This window comes from Mirounga angustirostris, unplaced genomic scaffold (assembly GCF_029215605.1).
Source record: "Mirounga angustirostris isolate CCGP_5_RB_7025 unplaced genomic scaffold, mMirAng1.0.hap1 SCAF_8, whole genome shotgun sequence".
Lineage (NCBI taxonomy): Eukaryota > Metazoa > Chordata > Mammalia > Carnivora > Phocidae > Mirounga > Mirounga angustirostris.
This window is the reverse complement of record NW_026991716.1, coordinates 135192238-135215676: the sequence shown is the minus strand read 5'-3', so window position 1 is coordinate 135215676 and position 23439 is coordinate 135192238. Positions and strand designations below refer to the sequence as shown.

Here is a 23439-nt window from a genome sequence, read left to right as displayed (position 1 = left end):
AGTACAACGGAAAAACAAGCCATTTCCTTTCGAGGTTCCAGGTACTGTGAGGGAAAGGGGATGGGTAGCAAGTTGTAATTTAAAGAATGGCTTCACTACAAACACACAGTGGAAATTCCATACATGCCTAGCAAGTTTAACACCTAAGAATAACTTATACACACAGAGCAAACGGTTTCAGAACTTTTAGTGGCTAATCCTGAATGCCAGCTCCCAAGCACAAGTTTTCAGAGACCGTAACGGGCAGATGTCTAACAACAGCTTTTACTCCTGCTGACCACTGCCCTAGCCTAAGGTTACTGGCACAGACGTGGAAATGTTTGTAAGTAATCTTTATAAAAATGTGCTTTCTTCCCCTCAGCCTACAAATTCAGTGTATATCCTCCACCCTTAACAAAGACCAACGGCAGCAGGCTGCGGAGTTAATGTGACTCAGATTTACTCGTGGGGCCATCACTTGTTGGCCTTGCTCAAAACACATGTGCCCCCTCCGGTCACATACGAATGCTGCAAGGACTAAATTAGGGACCTCATATAACACGGGTGGCCCCTCAACGGTCATACACTGAGTCCCACCATGTGCCAGACACTGCATCAGACACTGGGGACACAAGAGAAAGGACCCCTCGGGTCCCTACCCAGGCAGAGCCCAGTCCAACAGGAGAGGGAGAGGGCAACTGGCCTTCAGGGAGCACGCAGCCCAGTGCCTGGGCACAAAGAAGACAACACAGCAAACCAAATTCTCTAGCCCTCTCCCAGTTAAATAAAATTTAAAAACAAAGAAAAAGAAACCCCACTCCTCTTCCTACCATCTGAAAGCCTCCTTCTCACTTCCTAGTCACCCTACAGCCTGCTGCAGCAGCTTGCCTCCCTCCTGACTGTTCTTCCGAAGGTCATCGATGAGCACAGAGGACAAGACCTCAGCGCCCACTCTTATCTGAACACTCCTCAGAGCCTACCACAGCTGTGCATGTCTCCCCTCCAGAATCCTCTGTCCCCCGTGGTTTCTGTCGAACTCTCCACATGCTTTCCATCTCCTTTTCTGGCTCTTTGGCTGGCTCCCTTTCCACTCTTTCAATGTTAGTGCTCCCTAAAACCCCTCAGCACCCCTCTCTTCCCCATACACATGCTCCCATGGGCAATCTCATAAACTCCATTCTCAACCAGCACCTCATGCGTAGAACCCATATTCATATACTGGGCCCAAATCACCCTCCAGTACTTTCTATCTGCCTATGAGCATCTCCAGTTAGCTCTCTGGAACACATCTCAAACCCAACATGTCCAGAACCAGTCTGTCACTAAATACACAGGATAATTCAAAAGTAAGTGAGCACCTTCAAAGAGTTACAATACCATCTGATTTCTCCCTGTGGAGTCAGATCGAGAGCTTTGTTTGCACCACTTCCTCCTCTCAGCTTGGAGGAAATGAAGGCAGCGTTGGGGCTGCCATTTGCCATTTCAACCACTGACAGTAAAAATGCTACGTTTCATCGCTGTCCTCTGACACCAGCGGTGCATGCTGAGCATTTCTGAGACTACAGAAATAACCATGATAGTTCCTTTATAAAGCGATTTTTATTACATTTTCACATATGGCCTCATTAGTAAATAACCAGTTTTGGAAAGTGTTCCAATTCTTTTGAATTCCCCTGTGCCGCTATTCATCCCGACTATAAAGTGTGTCACCCCCACGTGGACAGGTGGTTCTGCCATCTCTGGGATTAAATTTCACTGGAAGGTAAGCCTTATGAAAGCAGGGCCTGCATTTTATTCATGGCTGTGTCCCCAGCACCTAGAACACTAACTTTCACCCAGCAGGTAACCAGATCAGCATCTGACTAGATATGAATACCTATTTGTTGAATGAGTCAAGGATGAAGTAGCACAGTATATGCCCATCGACTTCAAAGCCTGCCACCGACCCTCAACCCTGGTTTTCCATTCTTCTTTCCCAAGGTTTCTTGGGGTATGGGATGTATCCCTCAAATGTCCCCATATTACTATCCTCGGTGTTTCTCCTACCAGATTGGGATCCGAGGCTCTCAAAGACAGCGAGGCCTGGAAGGCGTGGCCTGCTTCTCACCTGACTCCCTCAGAAGGTCACCAGCGACAAAGCCAGCACAGCTGGTTCCCTCCCTGTGGTTGGCAGAACTTGCCGCATCTCATCCGTCTGCTTCTCCGTGGCCCCACTTCTCACCTGCTGCCCACAGCTGCTCAACTAACTCCTCCACTTTGTACTGATACTATGGCAAAAAAGGGAGTTACCATGGAGAACCATGTAACTCTCCCCTATGCCTGGGAAGGAAGGGAACGGCTTTCTTCTTCTCTGACAGGCTTGAGTTCCTGAGCGCCCTGAGTTACCTTCTGAAGGCTCTCTCAGCTGTTTCAGGATGTTATGCTGGTGCTACTGGAAACCGTGCACTGGATGAATGATACATTACTACAGAAACTTTCTGGAAGTACTAACACAGCTGTTAGCTTTCTAGGCAAAAAACAGATACCTTATACCATAGGGCATGAGATTAATATGTGACTGATAAGACACCGGAGATGCTCATTCCCTTCATAAGCTTGAAGAACCAAACAAAATTAAAGATCCAGTCTTAGAGAAAAGGACATGCTGGCGACAAACAGCTACAGCCTAAAACACAGGTTACCGGTTTGTATGGGTTTTTTTCTTCCAATGGGTTCTTAAAAACAGACTGTTAATTCGTTTGCTTGAGATGGCTCAGATGTAGTCGGCATTAACTTCAGAAACTATAAATCCCCGATTACTCCAGGAGTGATACATTACTCTAAATAATGAAAGAAAATCAAGTATTATTAGAAAATAGGAAACACAAGACAGGAAAGCCTTCGTTTCATTCTAAGCTAAAAATAGCATTCTGGAGGTAGGTCATTCAGAAATATTCTCAACCTCAAACTTGGGAGCAGTCAGGAGGTGAGAAAAACACAAGCTGCAAACCCAGGAAACAGACGTGAACAGAGCCAGTACTGGGGCCCCTCCCACTGCTCACACCCTTCTGCAGGAAGGGCTAAGTGGAATGGAACTTACACCGTGTGTCTATGACAAGCTTATGGGCCAAACTAGTTTTCTCTAAAGCCGTGAGATGTGTGGTTTTATGGACAAGTTTCAGAAGAGAGGAACAGCTGGGAACACACAAGGGAAATCTCCCAGCACCATACCTTCCTATTAGTCAGAATTAGGAAGAGAAAGACTAAAAGGGTCTCAGGACACATCCCAACATTCTGTGGCCTGGCCAGCCTAGAAGTTCGCCACTAAGTAAGTCACAAAGGAAACAAGGATTGGACAGGGTCCACTGATCAAGTGCTTTTTCAATACCCTCCCAATATCACTGACTCTGGTTCCAGAATGGCCATGGGGCAACAGCAAAGACAGAAATACTCCTGACTGCATGTCATGAGATGACCTCACCAAAGAACTGGGAGGATTTTCCTGCCTTATATTTGTTCTCGTCACTATGCGTTAGCGTCTCAATTATTTTAAGATCTGCCAATTTGGTGGGGGGGGGGGGTCCATCTTACCACTTTCACCACGACAGCAGTTCACTCTGGGCACATGACAAACATTAAATCTGTTGGTTTTTCACTCTAGAATTCTCGCTGCCGGCTGCCTGTGTCCTCCCTTCTCTCCAATATTCTGGTCCCCAACTGTCACCTGTCCTCCCTTCCATATCCATTCTCTCTTCATACGTTCTTGGATTTAAGATTTCTGGGCTCAAAACATGCGTAACTCAGGACCCTGAGACGCTGCCCAGTCCATTCATCCATTCTCCCATCCAAACTATTTATTAAGCAGGTATTACGTAACAGACACTGTTCTAGATGCTGGTCCATCACCTCCTCAATCCCAGAAACTTTAGTCACAGCCACGTGTGAATAAGCTCAGAACAGAACCTATGCTCCTCCTCAAACAGCAACAGACTATTTCATAGCCTCCCTTGATAGCTCCAAGCAATGACCCAGACCTTGGGACAGAGCTTCCTCTGACAGGCGGATGTAAATTAATGCTCAGTGACGCCACCAGTAAAATGGTCAATAGCCACCTCCGTGCCATTGAAGCACAGACTCTTTCCTCTTTGTCTGTTCTGACCACGGAGCCAAAATACAGTAAAAGCTCGATTAGAAATACGTAATTCTACGTGTCTTAACACCAAAAAAGTCTGTTTAAGTTGTACCACTAAATAAATCAATAACCTCTGTGGGAAGAGAAAGGTGGGCATCCGGGCATCCCACAGCCTCGGGATACCGGAATCACGGGGTGGGGGGGTGCGCAGGGAGGACTTGAAGGCCCTGTCTGCCTCCCTGGGCGATTCGGATGCACAACCAGTTTGAGAACTACTCCTTTAGAGGAGACAATACAGGCTTTCGCACCAGACATACCTGGATAGTGAACAAACTTAATTTTACCAGTTTACTTGTCCATAAAATTGGGAGACTGCCTTGCAAGACTGTTGAAAGACTGCAATTAATACGTGCAGTGTGCTTAGCACACAGGTAAGTATTCAATAATAGGAACTATTATTACTATTATTGCTTTTATTAGATCACTATTACTCGGGGCGCTAAAACTCTGTTCTTTATTTGGGAGGCCAAGAATGGAAAGCAGTGTGTTTGTAATATTTTTACCAATAACACCTGACTAGAAGGAGAGACTGATTTCCTGTGTACCCATATAACACTCTTAACACAGGCCACCGTTTAGGGGCACCTGGGTGGCTCAGTCGATTAAGCATCTGCCCTCGGCTCAGGTCATGATCCCAGGGTACTCGGATTGAGCCCCGCATCAGGCTCCTTGCTCAGTGGGGAGCCCACTTCTCCCTCTCCCTCTGCTGCTCCCCCTGCTTGTGTTTGTGCTCTCTGTCAAACAAATAAATAAAATCTTAAAAAAAAAAAAAATACAGGCCACCGTTTAAAAAGAAACAAGAAAAATCCCTCGAGGCTTGGCTGCTGACTCACTACCCTTTTTTCTGCCTCATCTGTACCCAGCTGCATGCTGTCCCGGGAGGGCCACTCCACACCTTTCCACCCGGACGTGAATCACATGCCTGCCTTGCTCCTTTTCCTACTCTGTCTTCTCAGCTGCAGGCCCCTCCTCACCTGAGCCCTGCACTCATCTCACTGGGAGGACGGACTTGCTGCTCCATCTTCCCAACTGCACGTAAACAAGCTGGTAAGACCTGAGTCCTACCATCTATGGACCATCACTCCTCGTGTCTGCCATGTTAACAGAAATCCATGAAAGGCCCCACATTCTGCATGATCATAACCAGATACTTTTCCCAATTTTTTTATTAGTCCTCATATGGAAAGAAACAAGTCTTCCTCGAGTCAAGGGATAACTCTGTATTCCTCTTAGTCTACTGTATTCATTAAGCACATTCCCCACACAGACATCCTCTTTTGCACCCCATAGAAGAGGCTGGATATCAACAACGCCTCCCACAGAGCCTGTAACGGATGCTCTGACCCATAATATTTCACAAGCCCTAATGTACACAGGAAAGGCTCGGCTCTGAAAGCCACACAAAAGCACTCATAAATTTCAGGCGGCCCTAATCATGCCCTCCTTTTGCGAAGAAACCAGTTGGAGTACCACTTCAGACCCATTATTCTTATAATGAGAACTTTCCTTCTCAACACTCTGTCATATCAACCTAATCAAGTGTCATGACTATTATTTACACTGAATTTTACTTTAATTTCAAGTATGTTTACCAACAAAGCAAAGGTGAACATTCTTTAAAACTAGTTGTATAATAAAAACAGAAAAATTCATTTTTGTTCATTAATTATTTTTATTAATCATTACAAAACTCAGAACTCTCACATGAGTAAAACTCTGTGTATCAATTCACTTCAAAATTTTAGAGTGTAAAGACAAAGAAACTTGCTGATTCTTCTAGATACACGTGATACATTCATCTCTCCAACTTTCTAATGACTTCCACTTTTGAGAGACTCATCTAGATTAAATGTATGTAAGTCCACGCTTGCCCACAATATTAGCATTATTTAACTCTCAAGTCGTGTTAAGAAATTTTTTTAAAATACAAAAAAAAGATTTCAAAAACTTAGGTTAGAAAGGAAGAGAAAGAGTAGAGTTAAAGCTAATTAGAAATGCCCATAATAACAATTTCCTTTTTTAAAAGGACATTGTTCCAAAATGCCTACATTTACCTCTCTCTCTCAGTATCTGTTACTTTTCAGATCCTTCGCATCAGCACATTCTCTATACCACGGGATATTTTCATCCTCCGCAAGGTAGAAAGCTTGTCTGCCTCCCTGTGTTATCTGTCCGTGTTCCATTTGAATCCAATTTCCTTGCATTACCTCTGCCCAGGTCAGGGATGAATGGCTGTCAAATTCCCAGTGGAATAAAAAGAAAAACCCTTTCTTCCTGAGGCAGCAAGTTTCAATTCACAGAGCACATGGCTAATCTACATATGTGAAGGTCACGGCACTTCAGTCAAAGAGGTTAAGAATGGAACAGCTCACGTAAGGGGTTGTCTTAAACATCTTGGCATGATGCCCAACAAGTAAGATTGTTGAAAGGCAATAGATAGCTTCTGGCAGCAGTAAGGGGAAAAATATTTTGATCATGTGATGCCATACACACTACCTAGTTTATTTCATGTGTGAAACTTTGCGAGTCCCTAAAAAATACCACATATGCAAATCAAATCCAGATTTCAGCTTTAACAGTTCAGCCAGGCTAGTACACCTCCTTCTTCATAAAATGCATTTATATGAAGTTTCTAGACACACCAAGAATAAAACTTCAACATATTGACAACCAGTTGGCTCAAATATCTTAACAGCTGATTACAACTTCTTTGCATTAGTTTTTCAGAGAACCATGAAACCCCAGGAAAGGGTAGTCAGACTAAAAAAAGCACATTCCTTTAAGTTACCCGAACATAAGTGTCTTAAATAAAATTCAACCTCTCCTTAAATAAAATTCAACCTCTCCATTCTTCTCTCCCTCCTCATTAATAATATAGCAATAGGGAAAACTACAGGAACTTAATGCACAATAAAAGACAAAACACAAAATTGCTTTTCACGTCCTATCTTCCCTAATTGCTGAATAAAAGTAAAATGCTACTGCTTTAAAGTGCTCATACTTCTGACAAACGTCTCAATGGAGGAGGGAAACTAAGTCTTGCCACACATGATGGATACCAGAGGAGAAACCAAGACTTTCACAGAGCATGCCTCTGCGTGCTGTAGCATGCACCTTCCTGAGCGTTCTCTCTGCTCAGCAAATGAAAATGAAAGGAGCTAACACCAAGAGTCGGGAAAGGGAAGACTTTCAAACCCAGCAAAATCATAACAAATGTGACTACAATTTTTAAAACTTTTCAACAGTTAATAAACTACTTCTTTAACACATGGAGAAAATTAATTAAAAGCAAAAGCTCCATTTCACCAATTTGCAAGTTGTCTGCCTACCACCAATTTCCTTCGATTCAAAATTTAAATTGCTTATGAGGCCGGAGTTATTCAATTCATGTTTCTAGTTAAATGGAATAGTAGGTAAAATAAAAATATTCCACAAACTGTATTATTTATTGTAATCACCAATATTCACGTAATCTAAGGATATTCCTCTGCGCTTACCAATGAACGACACGATATTTAGCAATTTTCCAAAGATTCCCTGGGTATCTTTTTATCTGGTACAGTGCCCCTACACCAAGGTCACTAGATGTTTGTTGATGATGGTGGAATTAAATGCTCCAATTATCGATCTTCTGAATTTATTTTCCTGACCAGTTAAAAAAATACGACTGGCAAACAACAGCAGACATTTTAGAAATGTCATCGACTGCGCCATCACTCACTTTCCCTAAACACTTGGCAAGGTACAGACACATCAGGCAATAAAGAACTGAAACTGTCTGGACTAAAAATAAGCTTCAAATGTTAACCATTTGTTCCAAGAGGAAAGACTAATAGGCTGTTAAATTAACTTGTTAAATTAATACAGAACCACATCTAACTCATTTTCATTCATTGTCCATGAGAAAATACAATCCTTTGTCATTTTTTGAAAACATCCCTTTCCTTACCAGGTAGTATGCCAGTATTTTATCAAGTGTACTTCCCAAAACAATTCCATGGGTTAAGTCTTCTTTCCCATCTCTTTGGGCAGGAGGCAACTTCGAACCTCAGGCAGGTGCAGTCACTTGCCCAATGTCACACAGGTAGTCAACATCCAATCTTCCAGGTTCTCTAACCTGCTGGCTCTTGCTCTTGCCCCTCCCTGCTTCCATCTCCAGGCCTCATCACTTGGTTAACTTAGTTAACATCTGCTTACTAGCCAGGTCTCAGCTTATTCAACCTTAGTGTGCAGAGCCTTCTTACTTCTCCCCCACCTCGATCTAGTCTCTGTGGGATATCCCACTAACATCAGGACTTCTCCCACTGAACCATTTACACTGTACTGTGTAGCACGTTTACTAGTCCTTAGTCACTGCATTGTCAATTCATCAAGGTCCACGTCCTTGTCACCAAGGAATCCATCATCCACCACAGTACCAGGCATACAGTAGGCTCTCCACAACCATCTGCCTGATGCCCTGGTTCTTGCTACACTCCCAAAGCCCTAACACATAGGAGATTCTTCAATACAGGGAAGGTAAATGAACGGAATTCTTCTTTTTTTAAAGGATTTTATTTATTTGAGAGAAAGACAGAGAGAGTGACAGAGAGCACAAGCAGGAGGGGAGGGAGAAGCAGGCTCCCCACTGAGCAGGGAGCCTGTCGCGGGGCTAGATTCCAGGACCCTGGGATCATGACCTGAGCCGAAGGCAGACGCTTAACCGACTGAGCTACCCGGGGACCCCAAATGAACTGAATTCTAAATCCTTCATGCTAATAACACTATAAAGTCATTTCTTTTTTTTTTATTAGAGACTGGTTTTGTTTGTTTGTTTGTTTGTTTAGATTTTATTTATTTATTTGAGACAGAGAGAATGAGAGACAGAGAGCATGAGAGGGAGGAGGGTCAGAGGGAGAAGCAGACTCCCCGCCGAGCAGGGAGCCCGATGCAGGACTCGATCCAGGGACTCCAGGATCATGACCTGAGCCGAAGGCAGTCGCTTAACCAACTGAGCCACCCAGGCGCCCTAAAGTCATTTCTTTAGCTGAAAAATCCCCACATGATACCCAAAATAAAATCCAAATTAAGATCACTTTCTCATCAATGTCATAGCACCTAAGAACAACCTCCAAGCACACTGACCTTCCACATAAGATCATGAAACACTAAATGAACAGATTTCCTTGAAACTGTTGTTGGAAATGTATAATATATTCATCAGGAAATTTTCGGTTTAGATACATTATCAACTACTCTTCAAATAGTTCCTAGATAATGCACTTTGAGGGATATAGTTTTCTGCACAGAACTGCAGGAGAATAATGTAGCCATTCATTTTAATTTCCACTTTGTAAAACACCAGGAGCCTATGATAATTCACCAGGGAAAATTATGGATCATATGTTATATTGACTCTTTGTATCTTAAGCACCAAGTGGTGCTCAGAGTATTTGTTCATAATAGAATTAAATTTTGTCCCTGATACTTTTATAAATCTCAGCATTAACAAAAAAGGAAGAAAAAAAAAACTATTCCTCTCTACCTACATATCTGAGACAGGCCTTTGGCATTCCCAGCTTTGACTATTTGAGAGGAACCCTAAGCCTCCCTGATATGTAAATTATAATCTTGCTAAGGACCAAATGTGAATCACATATTCAATGAAGTTGAAACAGATGCAGAAGTTACTTAACCATGAATCAGAGACCAAAGTCCACGACTCAGAATCCCAAAACCTAGTTTTAATTTTTTGAAACTTCGTTCATTTGCAAAAAGTACTTCCCCTAAAAGGCTAATCATTTTCGTAGATCATGAAAGTGGAAAGGTCTCAGAAATGTAAGAAAGGAATGATTCTCAGAATTTACTGATTAATATTAAGGATGGAATACTGTGAGGCAGCCGCTTAGACCCAATGACATCAACCCACCGTGGGCTCTACTGGTCAACCAAAACCAATTCATGCAATTGCTTGCAAGAGTCCCAATCAGTACAAAACTACATTTTGTGAGGGAAATTGCAGTGCTTTTCACAAAATCTGTATATTTGCATAGGCCTCAGTTTATATTCACTGAACATGTCCGGGATCCAGTATAGTTTAATAAGATGTTCAGCGGTGCATAGCTGATTAGACACTGTATTTTTTAAAATTCAAAGCAGCACAGAATTTTGCAGCTGGGAGGGACTGGGGTCACCTAATTGATGGAGGCAGGGGCTTATCTGCAGCCACACCCTGAAGCGCAGCAGGGCCAGGCAGAGAGCAAGAACTCGGGGTTCACTACACCCTGGAAAGACAGGTGGGAAGAGAAGAGGTACCACATGACAATGCCACAGGATTTGCAGAGATGAGCTCCGTGACAACCACGCCCAGCAGACAACATTCCACATCAGGAAACTGAGCCTCTGCCGAATCTCAGAGAAAATGGGCACTCAAGCTCACAAGTGAGTCAAAGTCTTACCAACTCCAAGCCCACGATCTTTCCATTACATCAGGATGCCTTGTAATACATTCGCATTCTCTCGTAAATCCTCATAATCACAGAAATAAACTAATAAACAACAAACATACCAGTTCCCTTAGAAATATGTCTGCTTCTTCAGACAGATTCTTGCTCAGCAGTAGCAATGTTTTACATTTCTATTTCCAAGGTCATTTATAATTCATTGGGTAAAGTGAATTTATTATAAAAAATACAAACTGAAAGCAGAAAATTTAAAGGATATTAAAATGGGGTTAGAGCTTGATACATATATAAATATATGGTCACGGAACCCTAAAATTTGCTTCTTAAATTTTCAGAAATTAGATGCCAAATTCTAGACAAATTTTAGAATTACCAGTCATTTCAAAATAAGGCTATGAAGTACAGTGAGTGGTTTAACTTCTAAGATGCTCAGCACAAAAAGAAACAGGATACTAAGAATTCTGGAACAGCCTCCACTAATCATCAATGCCTCGTTTTCTGAAAGGTTTATTTCAGGACCCAGAAGCAGTAGCTGAATTTACTCCTCAGCCAGCATACATTATCTAAACAGTTACCAAAAATACTCCAGCAATCCAAGTATCTTCCTAAATCTGAGCAGACTGTTTTAACTTTTCTCCAAAAGCCCATGTAATGTAGAAAACTGAGAAAAAGAAAAAGGACCATTCTATATAAATTTCAAAGTGATTATATTTTCCTTCTTTTAGCTATTATTCTTTGTAGTGGGATTTTTATTTTGCTGTGGCACAAAGCCAATAATTGATTGGTAGAAATGGAAAAGAGTCACTAGCTCACATCAACCATATCACAACAATCTACAATTATTTGTTTTGCCAAAATCCACTCCCCCACCCAAAAAAGCAGGCCAACAGACTGCTGACCCACATGGTTGCTATTTGCACTTTGTTTAAATGAGCCAGTGCTAAGTCAGCGATGCCAAAAATGCCATGCCCAGGTTCAGGGGGAGCCGGCTTTGGCAACACTTTGTCTCCCTGAACCGCACACAAAAGTAGCAGTGATCCCCACACCCCAGCTACCGGCGGTGTCCGGCACAGGGCTGATGAAGAAAATGTGTGCTTCGTAAATATTGGCCAGTTGATCATCCGGAGCAGATACATATCTAGCCTACACCTCAGAGCATACACAAATGCTAAATGCTTACACCTTAAGAAATCATTGTTGCTTCCAAGTACACACTCTTATATCACAGTACAATTTCTGTGTCCTCTGTGGACTTCAGTGTTAATGTACACGACTCATCGTCTAAAGATGGAACTATATATCAGCATCAATAGCAGTTAAAATACAATTCCAAATTTTACACACAAAAAATGTCTGTTTCTAAGACTAATCGGGATCTAAGAAGCATCCCTTTGCAGCTGCCTCTAAATTTAATTAAAAGACCAATCATCTTAATTTAGTAATTTTTCCACATACAAAGAATTTCTGCAGTTTTGCAGAGAACTACAAATTAAAAACATAAGGGGGGGAAGCACAAATTTGGGGCACAGAACACTATGGAAAAAGACACAGCATCACATGGATTTGCTCAGGCTTGGGGGCTGGGATGGCCCAAAACTTAAAACACAACTGGAAAAAAATTATCATTGTAAATTATTTCCACTAATAGTAGAAAGATAAAACCAGTTTTGAAAAGAGGCTAACATGCAAAAGATGAGAGAAGTAAAGGGGGGAAAGGATCACGCTAACAGTTTGTTTTCATGTCCAATATATTATCTAACCAAGAACCAGGTTTCTCTCAACAAAGTATCCCAAACCTTTAAACAGAAAGTCTTCAAAAGCTGCTTTTAAACTTTTAATGATCTGACAATGAAACAACTAACTTACACAAACACATTTCCAAACAGACCAAACCTGGGAAGATGACCCCCAAGTCAGAACTGGGAGGAAGGAGTGGGGTAAACGCATGAGCGCGCGCGCACACACACACACACACACACACAGACACGCACACGCATGCGCACTGCTAGGGAGTATCTGAGGAAGGACTTACAAACTATGAAGCAGCAAGATTGATGGCTCTGAAAAGATTATTTGGCTTACAATACACATTAACAAATAATACGAAGGTTTGACATGAGACTTATTTCAGTTGGGAAGATGAAAAGTTCTAGAAATGGATGGGGTGATGGCTGCACAACGTGAGTGGACTTCATGGCACTGAACAGTACCCCTAAAAATGGTTAAAACAGTAAATTTTATGTTATGTATATTTTATCACAATAAAAAAATAAATACGGATAATTTTTTTAGGCCTCCCATATTCTTGAAAATGTGGTCTAGGATTTTCTTCTGGATTTCATCAAATATGGCTTCCCTTCCAGAGTCACCTAATAAGTAATGACCTGTCTGATTCTCAAGTTTCATCTTTCATCAAGGCCCAAACGAGATGCTGAGAAGAGCATCCTCCAGAAGATGGTGAGCAGAAGCTGAATCTCGTTCAGTTCAAAAGGACTGCCTTGCTATGACAGATCTAGTCCAGATTCTGCTGCCACCTACCTAAAATAAGAGTGTCTATTGGTAAACCGGACATGCTTAACATTTTAGAGCTTTGGTCTCTTTCCGAGCAATAAATATCATTCAAGGAACAAATTAATTTCATCATTAGTTCATCCGTCAAACTCAGTAGCCTTCTAATATTTTTGGCACTGATCCATTCAGAAGTGGGTTTGAAAACTGCCTACTGGATCCTATTCAAAGAAGTAAATCTAAGGAAATAGTTTGCTTAGAATTACTCCAAGTTAAAGTCTTTGAAAACAACATGTTTGCTGAAAACGTACTGTGGAAGCACTTATTCTACTTAGATAAAGTCAGTCAGTCACTCAATTAGGGTGAATTAAGTTAAAACTACAGTATGCGTATACCAACAATTCCATTCATTCCTATCTTAGCATAAGGCAAAATAAGTGGATACTTAATGATACCTCAGTACCAATACCTGTATCATTTTCTTTCCATCAAAATTCTAAGAGAAAAAGTCACTAAAGTATACGAAGTTTTTAGATCAAAATTAATTCACTCAATCACCCAATTAAACCAAAAAGAGCCACTTAGTCTTGTATAAATAGCCTCCAAACTGTAAAAAGCTATATTGTGTGACAGTTCTCCATCTATGATATATATACACACCCCTGGGGGATAAGCAGTTGTGCCTCGTACTTACTTCTCCCCGCAGACACATGAAGTCAAATAGGGATCCCTCAGCCTCAAGCACATGCACACGCACGTGCACACACACAGCAAGTACGTGGCTCTACTCTGCATATCCACAGAGAATCTGCACACATCTCCTGACGAAGAAAGACACCTCAGAAAAGGCCAGAGAGACCAACAACTATCCAGTTCCAAAGAGGCCTAGGACGTGGAAGTGGCCGGTAAGTACAAAATTTTGTAACATCCACTTTGAAAATCTAATTACTGCAAAAAAAAAAAAAAAAAAGGAATTTGAGTTTTATTAACATTCCTTGTGAGCCTCCATAAATCTGTTCTTAAGTGATACACAACAGTTCTTTCAAATATAAATATAAGCCTCAAATTTACAAATCTACACACGGGCCAAAATGAAAGTGACACAAGTAAATTATTAGCTCCTTTTCCTCAATGATGGATCAAAGTACACAGATCTTTTAACTGAGCAGTGTCATTCTTGTAGTGAGAAAAACCTCTAAATTTAGGGCACTGGGCAAAAGCTAGTATAGTTCCCAGTGCATTATATCCAAAATTTACATGTCCAAATCCGTCTTCAAAATAAATAAAATTTCAGAGACTCCTAACAAATTTTAAATCAAACCACTCTCTTCCTATGAGAGAACAGGGTATAAGTAAGCGAAATGATCATCTTTCCAGTTTGCCTGTCATATTGGTATTTATCCTACAGAAATAAGTAAGTACCTATTACATCAGAAGCCATTTTTTAAAGATATACTGTGCCCCAAATTATAAAGTAATAAAGTCCATTAATAAGAAATAGAACTGAAAACTCGACCCCATTCTCTTACACCTGTTTTCTTTAAAATGTGTGTCTGATAAAATTACCAAATGAACTTATGAGTCTTCCTCCACACAGTCTTACATTTTCAGAATTGGTCCTCAAACCAGAATTAATACTATTTTTATACCAGAGTGAAGATGTTATTCTCTCAATCCTAATGAAAGAACATGATAGTTAGAGGGAAAGTACATTAGTGTAAGTGTCTAAGGGTGACTTGGATTATTTCCATCTCCACAACACACCTGTGATATTTCTGATACAATATGATGCCGGGAAAAATGGAACAAGTAGAAAAAGCCCTGCCAAAAATCCATTCCTAAATACAGATAAAAAGTAAAACCAAAGAAAAAAGGGGGTTAAGGTTTCTCACTATAGGCCCAAAGTAAGAATACGATGTTCCCTGGAACATACTTATCAATTCTGTGTTTAAATATAAACATAAATTGAAGTGATAGCTGTCTTAAAGAGTAGTGATCTTTAAAAAAAAAAAGTCAAAAGTAAGTACACAGAATTGAGGATATCCAAAGAAAACAATCTTAAGCCATGTATTTCATTCCAGGTAACCTAGGAAAGCAGAAGACTAAACATTTTTGTTATATTTTGTTTTGTTTTGTTTTTTTAATGATAGGCCTTTTCTATAACCACAGTTGCCAATTCCACCTTCTCTGACGACAGAGCAGCCAGCCAGCCAGCCATATCTCAGCAAATATATCAATTTAGGGCACAATAATTTCTTTACAAGATTTAAAACATTAGACAGGGTAAAATTTCATTGGGAGGGGAAGTGGGGAATGATGTTATGCTATAATATATCTTATACAAATTTTAAGGTAATCAGGAACCAGTCTGTAACTTCCTGCTTTGTAAGCCAGCTAGTCACTTCTTTTAATGGTAAATAAGGCTCTTTTTATTACATTGTATTATATTCTATAAAACTAAGGTTAAAATAGCATTAATGGAATTCAGCACAAATATGGACATTATAAAATCTTGGTTACGTGAGTAGACCTCAGTACTCCTTTTGAGACTACTCTATCTACTTTATCTTAGAAAAAGCCAGTAACAAACTGTATCATAAAATGGCTTATTTCACTTTTTAAAAAGACCCCCCCAATACAATATACACATGTATTTTGTTTCCAATTATAAAAACATTTGCCACCCAATATAAACCATTCCTAAAATCAAAAATGAAACTAAATGTGCTAAAGCCACAAGAAAATTTCATCATTTAACAATGTGATTTAATAGTACTTTATGGCCTATAATTACATAGTAAATTAGAATTTTGGACAAATTTAACTATTTCTTATCATAATCATCACAACAAATACTAAATAAAAACTAGCCTTCCAAAAAGGAAAAAATATAAAAAAGATACATTCCACACGTTAAACGGCAAAGTACCTAAAAGAAATCTGTGAATCTAGGTCATATGCCCAGCATTTTTCTTCCCCCTCAAAAATAAAAAAGCTATTCCCAAGGGTCACAATGAGGACATAATGGATTCACTCTCATTCCAAGAAAACAAAATACTTAAAATGATTGGTACCATTAAGAAATAATACTGTAAAGTAACAAGGACCTCCATCTGCCTCTATCATCCTTCCGTTCTAGTTTAACAAAGATGTGAATTTTAAACTATTCCTTTAAAAGCAAGCTGACAAAGTAAATCTTTTTAAAATTACATGGGTTTATTTACATAAGGCTTCTCTGTTTTTACTTGTGTGAATCAAAGATAAAAACTGATATCACAAATTTTCTATCAAGAGTAGGAAAACATATTTTCATTAAAAGTAAAACTCCAGTAACTAAAGATTTGAAAGCAGTGAACACTAACGTCCTCAGCTAGGGATTCACAGGATTATCTATTAAATTCAGTCCAGTATTCATTCTGACACGTCTCTCCTCTAAGATATGGTAATTATTAAAATACATCTTCCTGAAATAAATAAGCTGAGTAAAAACATATATTACAACCACTGTTAGTTCCTTCCTAACAAATGAGAATTTTAAAAACTTTCACAGCATTTAAGATGTCTACGAGAGAAAGATTATTTGGAAGAAACACACCCAGCACAGCTTGCATGTGATAGTTTCCCTAATACATGTGTAAGCACTTCAAAGAAGGCTCACATCACCGAACCTAACAAAATAATCAAACAGAAAAAAAAATTCCTTAGAGCATTTCTATATTTCCAAATCAGAAGCAAAAATAAAATAATTTTTAGTATTTCACAAGATTATCCATTTTTTCCCTTTGATTGTTGTCTACAAAATTAGTTTCCTCACTTCGTGATTTTTTAAATATTACGTCAATTTAACTACAATTCCTCATCCACAAACATCTTTAAACGACCAGAATTGTTAAAACACACGTTACTAAAAAAATATAGCTTTAATCTTGTTATATAGTTAATTAAGTATCACTGAAAGATACTGTTGCACCTCAGAACCTGGAAATTTTTAACGTTATAATTTTTAAATTTAAACTACATGTGCTGACAATTCATTTTTTGCATAGTTTAATCTGTAAAGGGCACTTTCAGGAAAGCTTTACAAATCCAAAAATTGGTAAAATTCTTGGTTTAATTATTTTTCAATTGCCATATCCTCATCCTACAATCAAAGTCCGTGATATATGCAGTGTCCACATTAAGACTGTCAAAGATCTGAATTTTGTAAATGCCCAACGTACTGGACACCAGCGTAACGATTTTAGTATTTAATCCTCTTATTAATAACTCTGATTCATAATAACTTAAGCTTTAAATAATATCCAACCTTACATCTGCTTGTAATAGAGCTCAGTTATTATTTGTGGCAAGAATTTTTGTGACTACTGCTCAGCACTTCTATTTACATCAGCAGTGCTAAATGCCCAATGGTGAGAGAGGAGCCAATCAGATGGCAGATTAGATGTCAACTCAGAGGCAGCTGTCTGGAGACTATTACAGCCAGTTTACCTCCACAATTCAAATTCCAAACCTTGCAAAGGAGATCAAGTCAGTCTTTAGGCTCAGCCTACGAGCAAGAAACAGCAAGAGTGCAGGACACTTCCTAATAACGCTGTAGGACCTGGGTGACAGCAAATTAAAGAAAATCCAAATAAATCCGATCCAAAAAGATCAATTTTCACTGGCCTGCTATTTTCCTGGACTTGCTGAATAAAATGTATGCCTGGCCCATGATCAAAATAAGTTCAATTTAACCGGAACGCGTTCCTTTAACACAGCCTATCTGTTGAAGGTGACTCCCTTCAAGCAGCCTATAAGCCAAATAATGGATTTCCTGGCTATTCTCAGGAATGAATCGGTTTATTTTAGAATATTTCACCTCCACGTCGTTGTAAATTGGGGTATTATTTTCGCTACGAAGCATTCCAACTCACAGCTCGCATCGAGGATGTCTGAATAGCCGGGCAAAACTACGAAAAACACACTCGGTTGCCACAAAGCTAACCTATTTTTCCTGCCTTCACCTTGCAGGCTAAGAGGGAACGCGGTGTGGCTGGAGGTAGGACAAAGTTCCTCATTCTTTTCCCGGTTAAAGCTTATTGCTGGCGCTAACCGAGAAGACGGAGTCAATATTGCTCCCCAGACCGGCCCGGCCCGGAGCGCCGATTTTGTTACAAAAGCCGCCCGAGCCGTTCCCAGCGCCCACACCGCTTCCTCGCGGCGCAGTCCCCGGCCCCGGACGCGCAGCTCCGCGCCCGGGGTGGGGTGGCGAGGCGGGGGTGCTCGGCGGCCGGCCATCCCAGCGCGCGTCCCGGTCCTCGGCGCGACCCTCTCGCCGGGCCCCCGGGCCCCGGGCCCCGGGCCGCGCAGTCGGACGCCGCGCGCTCCCCAGCCTCCGAGGGAGGCAGCCGCGAGTTAAAATGGCTTTGGGCGCCTCGCCCCCGCCTCCCCCCGGCAGAAGACGCAGAAAAAGTACGCGGAAAGAAAGAAACTAGGGCTCGAGGCGCGCGGCGAGGCCGCCGCGGCGGAAGCAGGCCCGGCCGGCGCGGGGGTTACCTGGGATCTGCCCATGGTCGGGCCGGGGGTGCCGGGGCTCATCGCCGGGTGGCTCCTTTGTTGCGCGGCCGCCCAGGCCGGGCTGGCAGCGGCGTACTGGGCGCCCATGTCCTTGCCCAAGCCCATGCCCGCGGCCGCCTGCTGGCCGCCCGCCGCCGCCCCCGCCGCCGCCGCCGCCGCCTGGGACTGGGGCTGCGACGGCGGCGGCGGCGCGCTGGGGCTGCTGTAGTCGGGGTAGCTGCCGCCGTAGCTCCTCATCATGGGGCTGGGCGAGGTGAGCAGCTGGTTGAGGGTCGGGGTGGCCCCCGACGGGTGCTGGTTCTGCCCGGCGAAGCGCTGGAAGCCCCCAGCCGCCGCGCCGGCGGCCGCCTTGCTGAGGCTCGCGGCCCCGCCGCCCCCGGGGCCCATCATCATGCCGCCGCCCTGCTGCCGGGGGGAGCTCAGCACCCCGTACCCCGAGGACGAGCCCCCATAGCCGCCGCCGCCGCCGCCGCCTCCTGCTGCTGCTGCCGCCGCCGCGGCCGCCGCCGCCACAGCTCCCGCTCCCGCTCCTGCTCCTCCTCCTCCTCCTCCTCCTCCGCTGCCTCCTCCTCCTCCGCCGCCGCCGCCGCCGCCGCCGCCGCCGCCGCCGCCGCCGCCCGCGCTGGGCCGGCTGTAGCCCGGATAATGGTTGTACTGGCTGTTGGGGTACCCTTCGTGGGAGTTCTGCAGGGGGTCCATGCTGTTGGGGGCTCCGGCGGCGGCTGAGGCGGAGTGCATCATCCCCATCCCGGGGCTTTGTTGTCCGCCATGTTGATCAAAGCAAGGCCCAGTGCGGCCGCCGGGGCCGCCGCTAGCAGGGGCAGCGCTGCCATAGTAATTATTAAACTCCGCGACGGCCGCCGGGCCGCCGCCGCCGCCGCCACCGCCGCCGCCGCCCCCGGGCACGGCGACCGGCGGCTGCTGCGCGCCCAGGGCGCCCAGGCCCGGGGGCTCGAACCGGCCGCCCGCCGGCTCCCCCATCTTGGGCGGCGCGTCGTCCTCGTCGCCCGGCTTGCTCAGCAGAGGCTGGCCCGGGGGGTCGGCCTGGCTGCCCGCGGCACTGTCCTTGGCGCCTCCATGTTGCGGCTGCTCCATGTCGGGACCGGGCTGAGCCGCGCCGCCGCCCGCGCCGCCGAGGCTGCTGTTGTTGGAAATGGGATGTTGCTGCGGCGGCGGCGGCGGCGGCTGCTGCTGCTGCTGCTGCTGCTGCTGCTGTTGCTGCTGCTGCTGCTGGAACTGGTTTAGCTGCTGCTGTAGTGCGTGGTGGTGGTGGTGGAGGTGGTGGGCATGGTGGTGGTGGTGGTGGGCATGGTGGTGGTGGTGGTGCTGCTGGTGGGGCGGTGCGGCGGGGGCTTCGCCAACGGTTTTCAGTTTGTGGTTGGGGAGCAGCCCCGTCTCCATGGCCGAGCCCGGGCCCGACGAGGAGGAAGAGGAGGACGCCGCCGCCGCGGAGGAGGAGGAGGACAGCGCGGCGGCGCTTCCACCCTCCTTGAGAGTCGCCTCGGAGCCGCCGCTCTTGGCGCTGTTGGTGCTGGCGGCGGCGGCGGCGGCGGCCGCCGTGCTCGCGTTATGGGCCATGTTCAGTTCGTGACGGGGGTGCAGGGGGTGGTGGTGCACATTATTCAGGCCGCCGCCGTCGCCGCCGCCCCCCAGCATGGGTCCCGGTGCCGCCGCCGCGCCGCGCGCCCCCGCCTCTAGGTCCCGGGCCCCGGGCGCCGGCCGCGGCCCGGGGGGCGCCCGCCGCTCGCCGCCGCCCGCCCGCGCCCGCGCCGCCGCCGCCGCCGCCGCTGCTGCCCGCGCGGCCATGATCGCCGCGGCGTGGCGAGGCCGGGCGGGGGGCGGGGGGAGACAATAAAACCCACTTTTCAGTCAGCGGCCCCTCCTGTGCGCATCCACACGCCCCGACGGGAATCGAGCGAGCCCCCTCCCCCTCCACAGGCCCCGCCGGAGCCGAACCGGGAGTCACGCCTTACGGTCTGGGCCTGTTCCCGCTGTGTGATTTCACGGTGAAAGTTTTAGTTCAGGTTTAAATGAAACTTTTCTCTTTTCCTCTCTCACCCGGATATGGGTAAATACACGACTGACTGAGCCTGCCGGGCCCAGCACGGCGTGAGAGGGAGCCGAGCGAGCCCGAGCAACTATTATCCACTTCGCTCTGATTACTCGTGTGCACTCGCAAAACGCGGACTGGACTCGGCGCGGGCCGCCGCCGCCGCCGCCGCCGCCCGCCCGCCCGGCCGGGCGCAGCCTCGCGGGCAGCCGGCGGCCCCGGGCCGGGGGCTCGAGCTGCCTCCGCAGGCGCCCGGAGCGCGGCGGCGTGGGGCGACGCGAGGCCGCACTGTCCCCTCGTGCCTCGTCTCCTTGCCAACCGGCCGTTCGCGTGTTTGTTTTCACGTCTAAAAGGAACGATACAAAGGTGGAAAACGAGTCTGACGAGCAGACAAAAGAGGGAGAAGGGCAGGGGAACAAAGTTGTCTGTTGGCCTCAGAGGTTTGGAGGAGCCGACGGAGAAAGAAAATATTTGGGCAATCTGTGCGCAAAAGCACTGCCTTTCCCAGGAGTTATGTAATTTTTCAGAATGTTGGCCTCTCTGCCTTGATTTGGGGCCATCAGCGTAATTCCCACAACTTCTTCAAACTGCGAAATTAGGAAAGAGTTTAAGGGAAGGTTAGCCGCCTTCGGGCAGCGTGGTGCCCTGTACACAGCAAGTACTCAGTAAGTGCTGAGGCTGGCTGCACCTGCCCCAAAGATGATGTTTATGTAACTATTTTTTAAGGCACCTCATATATGCGTGTAGGCTTATCAATGAAGACGCAAAAGCATTCCCAGAGGAGCATTTTTCTTACAATGCTCTTGTCCTCTCTCTAAAGGGAAAGTCTTCAAATAAGTAGCCTGGTGTGTTATGCTCCAACTTGCACATGGAAATGTAACTGTTGGTGCCATAATAGTGACAGCTGAAGTTTAGCTCGTGTCTTCATAAATCTATACGACGCCTTTCATCATATTTCAGAGGTTAATGTGCACAGTTAACCCTCTTGATATGAGTTCGTTTCTAAGCAATGTGAAACAAAACTAAAAGGAAATACGTATTTAATAAATATAAGACCAATAGTAATGCAAGTTGGTCGAATCTAATCTTAGAAATGTTTCAGACTTTGTTCTTTTAAAAATACTCTATTTTGTCACTTTATGGTGTTTTAAATGTTTTTATTATTGTTAATTTGTCACCTAGTAACCTTCTGAATATCTTCAAGCAGGTTTTCTTAACCTAAGCAATGCCTCCACTTGCACTAGTATGGAACTCGTTTACATGGAGAGAAAGCATTTGAAACTGGAACTTTCAAGAGGTCACACTAGCTGAAATAATATATATGATTTTAGTGGAATATAGTTTTCTAAAATCATTTCATTCTTCGGCTTTTTTTAATAAAGATTAGTTTATTTTCACTGCAGTGGTTATTTTTATTTGCTTGAGCAAGTGCAAATATGCTAATGACTAAATAGAAAAAGATAGGTGGGAAAAACTGGTGACTAATTGGTGGGGGAGGGGAATCAGGTGCACACCCAAGGGTCATTATAGAGTGTACAGACAACAAATTGCAATTCTATGCAAACAACTGGAAAACAGGGGTTGTATCATTGTGTGTAAGAGAGAATTACAGAACTGTAAGATGAATTCATGCCAAACCATTCATCAGTTTTTGCCAAGAGAATACTACATCTTTGTTAGTGTGCCTTTTTGACATTTTCTCCTGGATTTTCTCCCTTTATGCATTCAAATACATACTAATTATACGCAGTACACCACAAAAGTTGAATTTTTGAAGTTTTTCATATGCAAATATAAATATATGTCCGTTTTGTGTGTTTACACATATATTCTAAAATCAATTACATATTTATGCTTTTAGATATTTAGACCCAAACTAAATATGTACATATAATCATAAGAAAGCATTTTTCCAAACTGATGAAATATGTCAAAGTCAATTTAAGCAGGTGTAGCTATATCTTGTGGCTTATTTTCACAACTAATCCTGAAAGGGAAAATGAGTCACCAAGTTCAGCTCTGGCCCTTTTCTTAAAAATATTTTTCATATACAAAAATCATGGAACTAAAGATAAAAAATTAGGTATAGAAAGTCAAAATCTCTTTTAATCCCGTTTGTTTGAGCAAGTCAACTAGAAGATTGGAACCAAGAGGCTCTGAAATAGAGGCCCCCAGCACAATGAAATCAGCCTGCTATAAAAGCCAACACATGCCAGTTTCTCCTCCCCAATGGCAGATGCCACACCCTAAAGCAGACAGAAGGCACTGCAGTCTGAAGGAGAAGCACAACACAAAGCCGGCAGGACTTGGTTTTGTCTTTTAAACCACAGAGAATGCTAAAATACCTTCTTGAAAGCATCCTTACCGAAGACAAGTAGCGGGCTCCTATTCACTCGGCTTACAGTTTTTACACACCTTCTCAAGAAAACAAAATAAAAGCCTCTCAGAGTTTCATGTGAAAATCCATGACTTAATAGACAAAAACAGCAATTGTCAGGGGTCTGTTCGAAAGTGATGAAACAGGTCCCCATTTCACAAAAGCACAATTTGAACCATAGATGATAATTCTCTTGTATCCACTTGCCTCAATTATCCTATATGGCAACACTACATTATTGTTTCCTTTTGATGAAATAAGGTACTAGAAATTAACAGGTACATTTTTTCCTAATGAAGTCCTTATTTTTACACCTCTTGCCTAATTTCAAACAATAATGACAACTTTAATAAGT

The 23439-nt window shown here is 43.9% G+C and overlaps 1 protein-coding gene across 10 annotated transcripts in view; it reads right to left on the bottom strand.

Annotated features, from left to right (window-relative positions):
* Positions 1–20478, bottom strand: part of ARID1B (AT-rich interaction domain 1B) — a 439835-nt gene extending 419357 nt beyond the window's left edge. For all 10 annotated transcript variants that reach the window (XM_045865795.3, XM_045865798.3, XM_064598272.1 and 7 more), the window contains exon 1: positions 18637–20478. In XM_045865795.3, coding sequence (XP_045721751.2) covers positions 18637–20463 — 1827 coding nt within the window. In that variant the 5' untranslated portion in view covers positions 20464–20478. The remainder of the gene's footprint in view (positions 1–18636) is intronic.
* Positions 20479–23439: the final 2961 nt, after the last annotated feature.